Source organism: Dermacentor silvarum, chromosome 4, assembly GCF_013339745.2.
Source record: "Dermacentor silvarum isolate Dsil-2018 chromosome 4, BIME_Dsil_1.4, whole genome shotgun sequence".
Lineage (NCBI taxonomy): Eukaryota > Metazoa > Arthropoda > Arachnida > Ixodida > Ixodidae > Dermacentor > Dermacentor silvarum.
Genome location: NC_051157.2, coordinates 79,231,177 through 79,248,342, shown reverse-complemented (window position 1 = coordinate 79,248,342; position 17,166 = coordinate 79,231,177). Strand labels below are relative to the sequence as shown.

At 45.1% G+C, this 17,166-nt stretch overlaps 1 protein-coding gene across 1 annotated transcript; it reads left to right on the top strand.

Annotated features, from left to right (window-relative positions):
- Positions 1-1,530: 1,530 nt before the first annotated feature.
- Positions 1,531-11,738, top strand: LOC119450293 (uncharacterized). The gene is made up of 4 exons (XM_037713715.2): positions 1,531-1,826; positions 7,712-7,910; positions 8,619-8,748; positions 9,217-11,738. The coding sequence occupies exons 1-4, from the start codon at positions 1,754-1,756 to the stop codon at positions 9,301-9,303; spliced, it is 489 nt and encodes a 162-aa protein (XP_037569643.1). The 5' UTR covers positions 1,531-1,753; the 3' UTR covers positions 9,304-11,738.
- The last annotated feature ends 5,428 nt before the right edge of the window (positions 11,739-17,166 follow it).

Genomic DNA, 17,166 nt, shown 5'->3' with positions numbered 1-17,166 from the left:
GGATTTCTAATAGTGACCATATTCAGACTCCCAAACGTGCACTTAAGACTACTAGATTCCATTTGTCCGTCCAAAGTAGATACCGAGAACACACAAGGTACATTATTGGAGGATCATTTTAGGAGGATGTCAGGACGTGTTCCAAGGCGCTATCATTTGAGATAAGAGAACCCATATTGCAGGGCTCTATTTTGATATTTGTGCGTTTTCGTGTGCTCTGAAATTTCAGAAATATTGCGTCTTTGTTTCTTGCCACCATTAAAAAACAGTTCAGTATCAGACGAGCTACCTCCGGTGCATCACCACCTATGCACTTACAATAGTATAGCCTTGGAGATCTGCTTTTGCTGCTTCAAGAGAACCATCTGTGGAAGGTCCGCTTTGGACACCACAACCAATAATAATAATAATAATAATAATAATAATAATAATAATAATAATAATAATAATAATAATAATAATAATAATAATAATAATAATAATAATAATAATAATAATAATAATAATAATAATAATAATAATAATAATAATAATGTAAAACAAGAAATCTACAAATATGTTTTTTTTTTCGTTTTGCAGTGTGCCATTTCTATTTCGGTTTTGGTTACGCTGTTATACTCATTTCGGTCCGGCACGCATGAGGCTCCCAAATAAGCACACTTGGAAGCAGCGTACTGAGAATAGGTATCCTGCTGAGGATGTTGCTCGAATATATGTCAAGTCAGGTTCAGGATACGGTCCCACAGTAGATGTGTTTAATGTTCCTCGTGGGCATGGGGCTGTGAACGTCCTCAGTGCTTCCCATAAAAAGCTAGGACGTTCGGATCTTTCCGTGAAATCCACGGGATGTTTTGTGTTGTCTGGGTAATATGTAACAAAATTAATTATTGTAGAATACTTGTATTGTCAGATAAAGGTGCTTTAATGGCAGAATACTGTCGTACTTTTTACGGCAAGCAAAATTTCTCAGAGAACTACAGAGGCGTCGGAAGAGGCAGAGTATGGAAGGAACAAGGTGGGGAAACGAAACACGTGAAAGCTTTCATTTCGTGCACACGGCACCTGACTCAACCGAACCATTCCAGATCATACTGCCAGAACCCCTAGGGCGACACTGCTAGCTAGCAGCGTCGTTCGCAGTCTTCTGAGTCGGAAACACGGAATACTCGGGAAGCGCTCCAACGACACGTGCAGGCTCCAGGCATTGACGTTGTCAACGAACCGTCGTAGCTAGCGTTGGCAGCAAGAGCGTTCAATCGACGTCGTGAAGAAACGCCCCACTCCTCCTCTTTCGCTACAAGAAAACCCAGCGTGATCGGTCTGGTGCGGTTCTGGGCCATGAAAGAAGTAGATGCTGTCAAAGCTTATTACACCACGCCAATGTTTCTGACCGAAGAACTCCGGTGCGCGCCGGCTCTCGGAGAGGGCGCAGGCCGCGCAGCCCTGCCAAGAAATACTGCGCATGCGCTTCACTATCCGCCGCGACGTGGCGCCAGTGGCGCACTCGAAATGAATCGTCTGCTCCCGTCGCGTTGCTCCGCACTCGTCTGCTAGCCAGCGTTGAGCGCGTACGCGATCGTTTCGGGAAAACCAAAAGTTGTTTTGATCGCGCATGCTTCCTGAGACGAAGTTTTGATTGCATATAGAGTCGATAGTATCGCAGGAAATCACGAAAGTGTGACCTCGTCGACATCTGTCACTAATTTGTTCGGTTCTTCCTGACGTTCCTGTGTCCACCACGTGGGATAATTCGATGGCCAGCGGAGTTATAGTGAGCTACCCGTCTCCGGCGCTTCATGAGTCGCGCACCACGGTCTTCAAGAAAGGTGAGGGTCACTTATATCACTTGAGTTTTGACTTTCCGACTGGCAGTGATGATAACGGCAGTGGCAGTCACAGATACAAAAATTAGGTACTTTTTGAAGAAATGATAATGAAAAAGTAAAATTCTCTCTCTCTCTTTTTGATTGGAAGAGCGTTGCTAATTTGCCGTACTAGCTGGCACCCGGGTACGAAATAACGCAAGCGGTCACTGTTACCTTGGTACCGTTACAATCGGGGACGCGGTGTTGGATTTAGCGTAAGAGCTCGCTCCTCGGCAACTTTCAAACTTTGGCGAGAGCGCGACCTGACACCATTTCGCCGCGCGCGTGCCCTAGAATCACCAGATGCAGTCGTCGCTCGGCTCAAATACAGATATTCAGTGTGCTGAAAATGCGAAAAGTCTTCGTCCCACACGTAGCAACAAGCCTATCACGGTGCCTGGCTTATCCGCCAAGCCAGGTGGCTTTGGGTGCTTTTGGCGCGATCGTCGTTGCTGATCCTCGCGTCGCGTTATGCGAGGCCGCGAACGCAGCGACCGCAGGTCAGTCTACGTGGCCTGCTGCCAAGCTAACTTGAGCCGTCCGCTTGTCAGCCGTTCCTATGCCGCGCTGTAGTGCAGAAACTAAAATAATGCCAACAGGAAAAACAGCCAGCGAAGGCACAGAGGAAGAGGAGCAGGTTACACAGAACAGCGCGTCTCTTCAGGTTTCGTAGATCACGCAGAGTTCACGTGCAGCTCGTGCGTATGGTAATACGTAAGCGTCAGACATTTTCTCGCTTGAGAAAAAAAAAAAAAAACGCGCCGACGTGACCGACGACCTTGAAAGACGGCGATATGCTTTTCAGACCGCGTCCAATAAGAAGTCGCCCTCTCTCTCTCTCGAGGGGTTGTTGCACTATAGCATGCTGAAGTAGATAGGTGTGTGGGTGTAATGTTTTGAGCGTGAGCAGCCGGCGCATTGGAACGCCAGATGATCACCACAAAGTCTGCTTAATATTAGCTGCGCATAATAATAAGGTAACGTGCCCAGCATGTCTGTATGAATGCTTTCAATGCATTATACTGGACAGAGAGCACACGATAGGCAACTTGAGCAAGAAAGTCGAATACGGGCAAATATTCGAGTTTTCTTACCCTTCGAAACCAGTCCTCTTTTATCACACAAAACCACCGAATAATTTCTTATTTTTATTACTATGAAAGCGGGGTGCCCAGTGAGAAGAGTGAAAAGAAGCTTTTCTCCGAGGACGGTTTGGAAGACGAGGGGTTCCAACGTTTAGTGTAGTCGTTACCTCGAATCTTGTCGCGTTCGTTCTAAGATCCTCGATTGCTTTTCGGAGATAACGGCGCGTCATTGTCGTTGTTGCTTCTTTGTGAACATCTTACTGAAAGGCACGTGGCAGGACGAAAAGGCCCGTTAACAATGCCGACCAGTGTTTGAACGTCGGGCGATTCCGGGACTGAGCTTTAGGGCACATTAAACTCGCATCAAGCGTTCCGACTGTCTCCTCCTTGAGTCATACCGCTTTGTAGTCATCAGGCGCAGAAAACGACCCAACTGAATTTCTTTCTTTTCCTTGTCTTTTTTTTTCTCTCAGTAGCACCTCTCGGATGCGCACGCTGACTCACTTTCTTCTTTCCGTGCGCAATATTTCGCGAGAGTTCAGGCACGGCCGTGTTGGCAGTCTGCAGCATAGCGCATCCCACGCTCTAGAGCCACATTTGACATGACGTCGTTGCTACCTCTGCTGAAACACGTACGCTTAGGAACCCTGCCTCAGACCCGTGGCTTAGAACGTATCAGCTCGCATTACGCAGAGGCGCGGACAGGTGAACAGCACATTGCTTATATATCACCGCTTCTCGCCAAGGGTGAAAATTCTTCCGAATACAGGTCGTCGTCGTGGACCTTTTTACAGCGCTGGTCACTCTACAGATGGTTGGTCATTAATATTCATTTCATGTGAGGCGCCGCGTACCCGCATTCAAGCCTAATCGTTTTCAATGACAGGCATTCGTGTCAGTTAAGCGGTTTCTAACGAAGGTTGCTCATTTCCGCGATCTCCCATCGCTCCGGATTGCGCGCTTGATGTCGTTTGCTTGAAATAAGGTTTGTGGAGTTAAAATTACTCGCGGGAACGGGCGGAAAGGGAATGGTTGTTGTTGTAGAGGGCGGTAGAAATGAAGGTGAAGAAATGAAAGGAAATTTTCCAACATAGGATGTACTCACCTCACTGAGGACAAGCATGATGGTAATTGCTACGACAGGCCTTTTCCTCGCGCTCCCTTCTAAAGGTCTAATGATAATGATAGTGCGGATAATCATGCAAAAGGCGTACTGTATGTTCGGGGGCAGAGTACTTACTGAACAAGGAAACCGTTAACCTGTGGTTGGGCAGGGATGAAAGCCTAGATTGCGGAAGTCCATACTTGTAACTCCAGCTAGAATGGCGGTGAAAGAGAAATTGCGCTGTGGAGAGTGGGTTGAGTTGATCCACAAAACAAACTGTAGATAAAGAAAAAAAGAACACAGACAGGCACTGAAGTCCACAGCAGAGTGCTGTCGACTTCAGTATACGGAATACTTCGAACCAATGGTCGAAGTATACGGAATACAGACAAAAAAAGTTAGTGAGGGAAATGACGGATTGGCAATATCGTATGTGTATGTAGGCATGCAGGTCATGCGCACCTCATGTCATTGGCATTTTGTCATTTTTTCTTACTAATTCTTGACATCCAATTTTGTTCTGGTATGCATTCTGCTGCTCGGAGAATAAACCGTGTGATAAATGTACCTATAAAACGGTAACGTGCACTCTTCTTTGTCTTCGACTGCTGTTAGTCTTACTTGCGTGTAAGAAACTCGAAGCTTCGAAAGAATCCTACTAACTCAAAATTTTCTCAGTTCCGAACAAGTTTGCTACCTTGCTTTTGAGAGAGCACGCTTGCATTTTAGCCCGAGCCTTCTATATTAGACATGGTTTCACGCTCTTGTTCATTTTTAGGAAATACAAGTAGTACAAAGGAAACATGAGGATTTCTAGAAGGCGATTGATTGGGCTAGCACATGTAGTGCGCTGTCGCAGAGAGCCGGTTGTTTTACCTCCAAGAGGAGCAAAGAGATACTTTCAGAGTTTTTTTTTTTTTAATAATGTTCAAATGGGTGGTTGGTAGCAGCACGCTTGTGGCTACTCCATTTCACAGTGGTGAAAACAGATATACATATTAAAAAAATAGCATAACGAAAGAAAACGGGAAATAAGTTAGCATGAGGAAACTAAAACATACTCGCAAGTGAGAAAAAAAAGTAATGCCAACCAAGGCAAAGACAAAACGATAAATGTGCGTCACTCCACATTTGTCCCCCGGCCATAGTACTTTGAATGCATGCTGTATTAATAATGAAGTCAATCGCCGCTCATGGTGCGTTATGGCTAACACTGATGCCTGTGTATCCTGTGTACGCGCGGCAGGCAAGCCCGACCACCTAAACAGCAGCGTTTGAACAAACGGCGCGACGATGCCGGAGATCATTCATTCGTGCCTCGCGTTTCGGGGACGGCAGCTGTGAGCACGGAGTTGTCAGTCAGGCGCCAGCTTTTGTTTTTCTCTGAAGAGCACCCGTGCTGGTTAAAGCAATGCCGACTTGCTGGGAGTGACGTCCTTTTTTGTGCGGTGGTTGTTGGGAGTGCGCATGGCATGGTAGTCGCGGTGCACCTAGAAAGTCAGTTCTTTGAGGTGAAATAAGAAAAAAAACTATTTCAATTTTATTATTCGCTCAGATGACTAGCAGAAGTGTTAATCGTGTCACTGAGTTACGTAGTATTCGTGGTTATGTATTCTTAAAAGTGCGCTTCGCGGTAGGAAATCTCGTTCGGAGCTGGTTGCAGACTAGTCAACCTTAAGACGGTTCATGCCTTTATCGGCTGTGCGTGATTATATCCCTCTCTGTGAAAGGAGTGGACTGAAAGTTATCAGGATTGGAAATTGGCAAAATTGGTAATGATCTATCTTCAACAGTAACTCTTAAGGCAGGGAGAAGCAAACGAACACAGGACATGTGCTGCAGCACGCGTCTTTTGCTTGTCCCCGTCTTAAGTGGTGCTGTTAAAGATGTAGTAGGATTCGTCGGCTGTCCTGTTTCAATGCTTTGCAAGTAGCTACACGAGCACGCAACATGTGTCATATATTTCTCCTTCTCCATTCTGTCGTTACTCTCTGCCACAGGAGCCGTCCGACACTAAACCAAAACGTATTCATGTAGCCCTAACTGTAGTCATATTTTCCCCGTGCTTAGACTGTGTATATATAGGTGACGAAGTGTCGTATTAGCAGCGTCTTTAACTGAATACGTCGTTCGAGGGAAGGACCTCCTGAGTGGGCTCGTTAAATTTCCAGAATTATAAGTACTTTATCAGTTTATCGATTTATAATCACAAACTAGACTTTTACAGAATGAGTGTTTAAAGGAAGGGTGCATTTTCAAAAATGTACAGTCAATTGCTGTAGTTTTGCGAAAGCAGCAAGAATTTTGGTTGCTACTATTTTTGTTTGCAGCGCGCTGTCCATATCATCTGTATCGCTGAAAAGAGGGAAGAAAATTTGTACGACAGACACTTGCACACTCAAAAAGGCCACAGCCGCTTGATTGATGCAAGACGCAACAGAGAGGGCTTTGTCATTAGCCCGTCTCACTGATCGCTGCTGTGTATACGTTCCGGTTTCAACTGGATTTAATGACTGCGCGTCAGCCATCTTTCAACAGGCAGGCGCTGGATTTGCCAACCATCATGACGCGAGCTGCTCTCCAAAATAAACTCCCGGAAACACTTAGATGATGGCTTGCGCAATTTGAATGCGGTTGGCTGGGTACGTCTAGGAAAAGGCGCGTCGAGAGCCTCTGCCGATGCGAAAACATTGTATTTAACTACAATGATAACAGCCAAGAAAAAATGCATATTTTGTCTTCATGCCTCGTGAAGTGAGCCTGCACTGTTTGTAAGGGCAATGAAAGGGAGTTCGCAATTAAAATTTTAAAAGTGCAGTACATGGGCTTGAAGCAGACCTCGTAGAGTGGCAGAAGTTTTTCTTCATGTTTATTAACTGCAGTTGCTCGTTATCCTGTTAACGTCTTGTAAGCTGCACAGAAGAAATAAATGCAGTAATCATTCAATGAACACGGCATTAGTTCATCGAATATCATTATTTAGGTGTTACCAACATATTTATGATGTGACATACATCTTGAATTATTACTTTGAGTACTTCGCGGTCGTTCGCGGAACTGTTTCCATAACTTAGGAACTTCAGTTATGACCACGTTGAGGACGACACCTAAGATAACAATAAATTTCATTGAAATGAAAAGGAAATGGTGGTGGTGGTGAATTGTAGCAACAGGCGGGTTTAGCCTGGCGATCAAAGCCGGCAATTGCTCCGCCTGAGTGTCTCTTACAATAACGCTGAAGAGTTTCACCATATGTCCATCAAACCAGTCTCTCTTAAGAATTCCATAAAGAGACGTGAAGTTTCTGTGCGGACTATAACTGATCTCTCGGGAAATACAAGGTGTTGCAGGCACGCATGCGGAAGGTCCTTTTTTTGTAGATTCTCCAGGAGAGCGTCCCTTTCAACTTGGAATTTCGGGCACGACCACAGAAAGTGTTCAATATCTCCTGTCTCGTCGCATGCCGTACAGTTCGGAGAATGGATTAATATATTGTAGTACTGTAGTTTCAGTGCTGCCAGTGCAATTGTACCTCTTGGGAACGCGATTACATTTGATCTACACTTGTCATTTGCTGCAAACAGCTTACGATATTCGCACAACATCACTTGTGATAGGCAAGAATGACAGCTTATGATGCCTTATTTGCTTTACAGATCGACGCATTCGGCATTCCAAGTCGGACCCTGTGCTGGTAGCACTGTCGCACAACTCGTTCGCGCGGTGCTCAGACCGGGACAACTGCTGGGACAGCATCGAGGATCTATCACAACAACAGCAGCAGCACCAGCAGTCGGACGGGTCCGACGCGATTACACTGGAGGGTCTCAAGAGCGACTACAACTGCTGTTTCACGTGAGTTCCTCGTGATTCCTCCTCGCATCGTGAGCCGGTCGTATCAGAAGACGAATATCCTTCAACTAGGCTGGACATGTCACTGAATCAGTTTGGGCACTATCCATGTGATTGGACTTAGCATTCTTAGCATTCTGAATTTGCAGAGAGATAGAGGGGGGGGGGGGCGCCAGAAAGAGAATATAACACAAAATTAAACGGGAGAAATTGTGACAGCAAGAATTACAACAGCTGTTATTGGAAGTGCCCGCGTTTATGGTAGCAACAAATACAATACGCGAGCACCTGGCCGCCTCAATCTCATCCCTGAATTTATCGTGGTATTTTCCATGTTCACATGAGGTTAATGCTAGGATCGGAGAATTTCGTATAAGCCAGGCGCTATCATAATTGATACAGCAGGCCGCAGATTAATACATTTCTCACAGGGATGTGTGGTTTTTGTCGCTATTGACTAATTTGTAATCACGACAACCCGTTGGCACGCGGTGGTTAACAGTAATTACCTTTTGCTGGCGAACAGTTTTTTTTTTATTCTGGCCTAGGTTTTCCATGTTGAGCATGGTACCAGTACAGCCAAGACCTTTCCTAAGATGTCATACAGGGCTCGTGCTGACTTTTTTAAAACTATGTAAACGAAGACGCGGAATAGTATCAAACCTTTGGCAGAGACAAGTCAAAGTAAAACAGGTGTCGTACATTTTGCAGGTGTGGGGTGAGCTGGTCAGAGGAACAGGCTTGCCTGGACTGCACCGAGTGTGGCGGATACGCCCTGAAACGCCCCTGCCCCCACTGCAATGGCAGCTGCGACGGTCTGTGGAGCCGAGACTTGGATGCTGTAAGTATTCTCTACTTCACGATACGATACACAAACAAATTCATGCTGGTTCCGCCTAAATCCACATGCTTCGCAAAGCCTTCTCTTGAATTTTTACTTGAGTCATGAATTGTGATGCGTTGTCAATACATATGGCAAATCAATTCTGCGGAAGCCAACAAACGTGTCAAAGTTGCGCAATTTTACTGGAATAGGCTGCTGAGTTCACTGAAACTAAATCAAGATCATAGAGCAATCCATCGTGTATTTTCTAATGAGTCGTTGTAATTAAAGTAACTAAATTTGCACCTAATGAGACTCAATAATGTCGTGTTAATTTATAAAAGCAATTTAATCACCTACTGAAATTAATTCTAATTTTCCCTTGCTATCATCGCCTACCAAGTTTTGAACGTGATGATACATAAGGCTGTGCTGTGCTTGCTTGGTAAACATGGGCATCTTTTCTTTTTTTATCGTTGCAAACAGACCCACAAGAAGAGGCGCGCCCAGTGGCTGGGAGAGTGCAAGAAGGCTCCCCATGACAACGCACCAAAGAAGAGCCAGGACTCTTGAGTGCTGTCCTTTCTAGGATAGCTCTCGAGCGGCACCACCACTTCCGTCATCTGTACATATAACAAGTGACCCGTCGCATCCACAGTGTCGTTCTACCTCCCGCCTGCCGCACGCCGATCTTGGAGTTTGGCGAATAGCAAAGATGAGAGCACCACAGCGTACGCGTCGCTACAAGTGTTGTGTGCTGCGTGGTGCCCTCTGCACGATCATTTAGTGGTCACGGACGCTGCTGGACTTCTTGTTATAGTGCGGCATCCTCTGAGCTTGCGGGCGTCGTAGAACAACGGCCACGGCATTGTGCCTATCGGAGACGCCAGCGGCACGATGCTTTCGTCGTTGGCCCAGTGAGTGGGGCACATGTCACATCCAGAACATTCCAGTTTGCACTAAGTCGGCTGCTTCCTCGCAAGCGGGTTGGAGAATATGAGACACTGGGATCTCGGGCGATAGATATTCTGTACATATGTGTTGCTTGTTTCGTGCTTTTCCCGTATTTGTCCGTCCCTACGCCTGTTTGGTCGGAAGGTCTTCCCCCCCCATTTGAAGCTTCCGCAACAAAAATAAGGACGCGGCTATTACGCTTTCAAATGTAAAAACGTGCCGGAAAATGTGAAATGTCTTTTCTTGTAAAGAACGACATGTGGCGCAAAATATCACTTTGTTGATTTTGCAATGTTCCTAGCTGTAATTCCTACTCGTTCACTCACGAGAGATCACGAGTGAAAAGATTTCTGACCAACGTAGCTTAGCGCTTTTTCTGCAGCGTTAAACTGGTCTGTTTTAACCTACAAACTAGTGCCTCATAATCAACAGCAGATGAGCACAGCAGGACAAATTTATTTGCATACTAGTGGCAACTGTGTAAGACCAGAGGTAGCATGTTCAACGCTTTCCTTCTAACACGTAACGATTAGGTTAAGCATCAGATATGTCATAGATGTGGGCCGTTATTTACGTCGCAGTCTGATATCAACGACACGCGTGCGCTAAGTCAATTCCATATAGCACCATGAGACGTGGCGTAAATAGATTTAGCGCCTCTTTCAGATTTGCGTATGATAAAATTACGTGACCACTGAAGCGACGAACTCCCGCTCATTGCTGTGCACACGTGAGCTAGTTAGTGATTTATCATTGCATGGCTTAGCTTGAGTTAGTGACTAATCATAGATTATCACGAAGGAGGTATCACAAGATTTCCGTTAAGTTATTCGCTATCACACCAAAGCCTTTGCTGCCACCCGTGCATAGTTTCTGAATAGCTTCTTCTTATAAAGGATGGGCGCTCAAAATTATCTGTCTTTTATTGTGAACCAAAAGTGTTCTTACTCTGCAGCTGTGTATGTATAGAATCTTTCACTGTGAACGAAATTCGTCCCCACTTTTAGACTGCTATTGTCATACCTTCAAGCCGGAGTTTTAGGAGGCAGGCGAACAGTTGTTTAGTAATAGCGGGTGCTTTTTGAAAAAAAAAAAGAAGGTGTGCTTTGTAAGAGTGCCTGAGGAAGTCATTCATGTGAGACGAGAGTGCCTTGGATATGCGAGGAAGCAATCCACAGAACGTGTATTTTTGTAAGCGGAGATGACAAACGTTACAAACGCCAAGGCATAGTGTATGGAATATGGTTACGAAAGGCGAGAATTGGAATGTTTTCACAGTCGGCTGACCAGGGGGCTGAAGGAGGCCTGACGCAGTGCACCAGAATTAACGATTCCGCTTGCTTGTCGGGCGTTCCAGATGTTCCATGGTGTCAGACGAAGCTTGCGTGCTATCTTTATATTTTCTATTATTCGACGTGTCACATGCATATCTAGGGTAATCACTCAAAATTTAAGGATTAAGCTTTACGATTGCATATTATGCGGCCAGCATGATTAAATACAGAAATCGCTGCACAGATTATTAGCGAATTGCTCAAAAAGTGCAGCGAATCGAGAATTAAATGAGCATCCGACTTTTCAGATTCGCAAATATTAAAGCCCGAAAGTCGCATACGCTGTGCAGGCCCTGCTTTCAGCCTTCTACAAGCCCGCCGCAAAACTCTTAATGCTACTTATGTTTTTAAAAGAAACGGGTCTAGACAAGCGGCTGTGACAGTGATGTCACGTACCACGCAAGAGTTACGCACTGTGACTGACTATGTGTGTGCTGTGCTATGTGCTCTCTCTCTCTCCTCCCCATATTTCATCCCCCCCCCCCCCGATCCCGCTCCCATGTGTAGGGTAGCAAATCAGTTGTGCTAAACTAGTTAACCTCCCTGCTTTCCTTCTCCACTCTTTCCTTCCTTCCTTGATGCCACAGATATCAAACTTGTCCTCCGGTGCACAGATATGTTCATCGTGCGTGTCTTATTTATTGAAATATGTATCGCGGATTGTGCATTTCTTTCAGAGTGATTATGATTTGCAATAAACGTTATCTCACAGATACTTGACACCCAGACTACTCATATTTCTGAATTTTTCTTTACGCTAACGACACTGCCCTGAAGCGATGGTGTCGCTCAGAGCCGGCAGCAGCTGGCAGCTGTACCGCCGGCAGTCTGGCGGCGGTACAGCTGCCACATGTTCTGCGTGCTTTTTCAAAACTTTCACAGTTAAAATAAAGAAAAAAAACGTTGCTTAGGGATTTATGTGCAAGGTATGAAGAAGGAGTAATTGTAAAGGCACAACTTACTCAGCTGCATAGATCCTCAAAGAATATACATGCTCTATTCATCCAGTAGTATATAATTGCTTTACGTGCCAAATGTGAGCAATGGGACATGAAGTAAGCTCCCAGACTACCTGTAAAATAATTTTACCGAACTGTGTTTCTTTGACTACAAAACCTCACGAAATACGCAGGAGTGCGATATGACGTTCCAGTGACGTTGATATACGAGACGCGCGCGGATTCGGTTGTGCGTGCACTACAGCAAATTGAGCTCATTTCTTTTTGGCTGCGGCGGCCGCATTTCGATGGAGGCGAAATGCAAGAACGCCGGTGTGCTTGCGTTGTAGTGCACGTTAAAGAACTCCAGGTGGTCAAAATTAATCCGGAGCCCTCCACTACGGTGTGCCTCATAATCAGAACTGGTTTTGGCACGTAAAACCCCAGAAAGAAGAGAAGAAGAAGCTCTTTTCTTTTTTCTTTTTTTTTTGCGTTTTACATTCCTCACGTTTTGGCAGCCGCGTACCGCCGGGACTAGGCGAGCAGCCGCGATTACGTCACTCATGAGTCGTGAATATGTCACGGTCCGATAACTTTCTTCAGTGGCCGCAGTGGTGTTACATCGTCTGTACACACGTACTATCAAACCGGAATTGATTGTGAACACGAGAAAACAAACTAGAAAGAAGGCACATTTATTTATCCGTGTTTGCCAGTGTGTATGTACCATTGTTTGGATTCCTCAGAGGCGCTTATTTGCGCCTCGGTCACTTATCACTATATACCGGCATTCAAAGTAAAAGTAACATAAGATGAAAGATAATGGTGTTCACTGTGTTTCTTTTGCCCGTTGGGCACACCGTGGCAGCTCAGTGGTTATGTCGTTCTGCTGCTGAACACTATGTGGCGGGATCGATTCCCGGCCGTGGAGGACGCATTTAGCCACATTTTGACGGGTTCGAAATCTCTCATTGCCCCAGAGTGCTCTTGGACATTAAACCTAATTACTTAGTTAGGTAATTATTACTCATTATTCATAGTTCGCGTATCATTTCGGCGTTACAGTTCAGTACACGAAGACGGGGCAAAGGAGCCGAGGTGGTCTCGTCGTGCAATTCGTGTGGAAATCACCCTTTAACCTCGTAACCGCCGCTGTGGATTAGTGTCTGTGCCCTTCAGCTGCTGGGCACAGGCTCGCCGGCTTGATTCTGGACAGCAAATGGTCCTATTTCCATCGTTGGAAGAACGTGCATGTGCTCGTGCGCCAACATTTCGGCGCACGTGTGAGAGGATCTCGAGTAGCCGAAATAAATGTGGAGCCCTACACTACGTCATCTTTCACAGCCCCTAAGTTGACACACGATTTTAAAACGCACGCACGGATTCACCAGCCAATCCAAGGCACTTACGTCGCCAGCGATCAGCTATTGCGCACAAGTGGAGCGGCACTCATTAAGAGATACCTCCTTGTGGCTGTGCAACTCGCGGTAACGTGCATTTCAGGAACCTGCTTTTAAACTGTGATTGTGTGACTGTGACTTCGCTTCTGACTCACAATGAACCAGGCTGTTCACGTGAAGCTGCAGCGATGAAAACCGGCTTTTACTACGGATATCTCAGCTATATACGTGAAACCACGACTCGTCACCCCACGGGCTATAAAGAGCGCACTGCCAGTTCCGAGAAGTTGCATTGGTTCGCAGGAAGACAAGATTCAATAACGGATGCTATGTTCAAGGTAATGAGCAAGGAATTCGCATTTATTAAAGCAACGCTTTCTTAATGAGTCCTCCTGGATATTGATGCTGCTGCAGCTGCTGCTGCTGCATTGCCGAAGAACTCGCACACAGAAAATAAAAGTAAGAAATACCTGCCTGGGGGGTGGGATTGAACTACGGTATTCGCACACCCGATGCTCTAACCGTTATACCACGATATATTTTTAATTTGATTGTACTTATTACACGGCACGACAGGGGTGTTTGGAGATCGCAAGGAGAGCTAGGCCTTCGTCCTGCAGTGGACATAAATATAGGCTGCTGCTGCTGCTGATGATGATGATGATGATTACACGGCACAAGTGCTGTTGAAGTAAACAGACAAACAAGTCGGAGCTATAGAGTCTGTTCAACTAGAACGGCGTCGCTGACACATAGAAAGAGTCCCATAAAGTAGTGCACTAGACAGGCCGTTTTCTCCTGGCCCGGCCCCGACCCAACCTGGCCCAAAGTGCCATGCGCGGCTAACCCGAGCCCGGCCCGGAAGTTTTGAAACCTGGCCTGTGCCCTTGTACTGGGCTCGGACCCGGAAGACTCGGGCCCGGCCCAGTTCGGCCTAATAGCTTTTTAACTTAAACGAAGCATGGTCCTGTTCTCGGTTCATCGCAATGAACGAGAAGGCTACGCCATTTAACGTGTGAAAACGTCATTGAAAAGAAATATGTATTGAGAGAGTGAATGTTTCTGCGCTATGATTTCTTTTACACGTAACCTTTTTCAGGAACGTTGCAAGATTTTGCATTCTTCGCAGGGGCTAGAAATACTTATCTAACTGCCACAAGTTGGATTTGGGAAATCATGCTATAAACTACGACAGATTCTTTGACCCACTTAAATATAGAATTCTCAAATTAAATAGAAACCAGCAGCGCGTTGAACGGTACCCCACCAAAGCACTTAATTTGTGAATGATTATTATAAAATTTATTTGTTATGGTAATAAAAGGTTTCTTTATTCTAAGAATGCGTTTAAGCTTTGTTTCATTTTTGTTGTTGCATTAAAATGATCCCACACAACGCAATATGCGATGCCGTACATCTTTGACTGCTACATATTTTACTGAGGAAACAAAACACTGACTAACAACTCTGCCTTTGGGCATCTCTTGTGCTCTTAAATATAGCGTAATTAGCTCCACCAAAATTATTTGCCTGTTTGAACTTGTGGCTTCAATATGAAGAATACATTTTAGCAAGTGAAGAAAATTTCTTACTGAAAATTTTCAAGCATTCAAACAGAGGTCCCATCTTTCCAACACCATCGAAGTGCAAATACCTAACTTATCCTTATTTTGTTTCGACCCTGCGACGGCTTGCCACTCTTGAATTTCGTCTTTGTAAGTAGTGTAGTGGGGGCGGAAAATGTAGGGCGTGGTTGAACGCTGGTGACCACTGGTACCGTTCTTCCAGATACCGAAGGGTGCTGCTAATATACAATAATCTGTGGAGTGTACCACTGTGTGTCCTGGTCTTACTTGCCCCGGCTTTCTCCCGGCTTTATCCGGCCTCGGCTGAGTCGCCCGCCTGCCCTGGATTGCAGAAGATGACAGGCGATAATAAGGAAAACTTTCTTAAGGGCTCCAATTTTCATAGACTATAGTTCTGTGGAGTTGCAAACACCATACTCAGGACAATAATGGACCTGAAATAAGCCCGACCCAAGCCCGAATCCCCTAAGCCCAAGGCGGTCCCGGGCACGCGTCAACATTTGCTTATCCAGCTTACTCAATGTGTGCATTCGGATGAACTGGATGTAGCACTACAAGAGTATAAGGACAATTTTACGGATAGCAGTTAGTTTGATAGGATTTATTTATCCGTTTCACGAGTCCTTAGCTTCACATAGATTCCGACATAGATTCCGACATGTGGTTTTTAATACGTTAGTATTAGGAGTGTCGAAGTGCAAAAAAGTGTAAGCTTGCGAAGTGTGGAAAGCCGGTCACGTGGTAGAGGTATAGAGGGAATGGGAGAGCGTATATGTATGTATGTATGTATGTATGTATGTATGTATGTATGTATGTATGTATGTATGTATGTATGTATGTATGTATGTATGTATGTATGTATGTATGTATGTATGTATGTATGTATGTATGTATTATGTATGTATGTATGTATGTATGTATGTATGTATGTATGTATGTATGTATGTATGTATGTATGTATGTATGTATGTATGTTTTGGAGGAAAACAATGCAGGCGCACGTTTAAAAACACATTAAATTTCGACGTTTCAGCCGGGGTCCAGCCTTCCTCAAGAGTCCAATTGCAAGCACATAGAGTTCAATTGATACATGTTTTCACCATGACAGGGTGAAAAAAGTACAAAATGATTTTCGGCGCATATGAACACAAACACGCGTACATTCCGCAAGAAAGAGGCGTGAGAAGTATAAGATGCAAAGGCGCAACTAGTGGAATGCCCCGCGGAGGGGGGGGGGGGGGGGCACATGTTAACATAGGGCGTGCAAGGGGTCCCAGGTGCCAGAGCAATGTTTCTCTGTTTCATGTTACACACACACACACACACACACACACACACACACACACACACACACACACACACACCTATATATATATATATATATATATATATATATATATATACGCGGTTTAAATCATGAATGCGGGACCTAAAGGAGATGCGAGGTAATGCTAACGCATTTCTCTCACATATACAGCTAAATCACCACTGAATTTTTTTAAGTAACATACAATTTCTAACATTACAAAACAGCAGTGCTGCGAGGTGGCGTGCTCTGATAATGCAAGGAGCTGTGTTTAAAACTGCGCTTATTTCTCAAGGCCTTACACAAATCCTTGGTGTAGCGCTTCACGGTGGTTTGCATTTGGGCCGGTTAGGCGAAACCTACGTGCGCGGGCAAACAACTCGAAGGCGAGACGCAGGCAGAGTGACACAACAAACGGTTGCCAGTCAGCGCGCTGCCAGACAACAAGTACAGCACGTTTGCTACTTTTTCTTTCTATGTCTTATATTTGCGTTGTTTACCTACATGCGTTTAGTCGCCACCTGTATTGCACTGGCGTCATATTCGTTTCGCACGAGCACATTGCTTCGCGTGTTGCTCTCACTAAGGGATTCGTGCTTCCGTACACCCAAGCTGCAAGAGTCTAGTTACACCACCTACAAAATTTCTAGATAGCTCACGTTCATTATTATCTTCATGCATTGATTATCACTGTAATTTTCCGAATTTCTCACCACACTTCTTATCTTACGAGTTCACAGTGCAGCGTTCACAGCCGTTCTGATACTTTTATTGCACCTCTATACCTCATATCATATCGTAGTTTTGGTACGTAAGACCCCAGAATTGACAAAAGAAAACCTCATATGATCATATCAGAACACATATGAAGCATATATGTTCTGATATGATGCATATGTGTTCTCATAGGATCATACG

What these genes read in the sequence shown, in the direction of transcription:
- LOC119450293 (XM_037713715.2), top strand. Translation starts at nt 1,754, where the DNA reads ATGGCCAGCGGAGTTATAGTGAGCTACCCGTCTCCGGCGCTTCATGAG. An exon ending in CACCACGGTCTTCAAGAAAG is followed by an intron (nt 1,827 to 7,711) that starts GTGAGGGTCACT and finishes TTTGCTTTACAG; the next exon opens with ATCGACGCATTCGGCATTCC. An exon ending in GGAGCCGAGACTTGGATGCT is followed by an intron (nt 8,749 to 9,216) that starts GTAAGTATTCTC and finishes CGTTGCAAACAG; the next exon opens with ACCCACAAGAAGAGGCGCGC.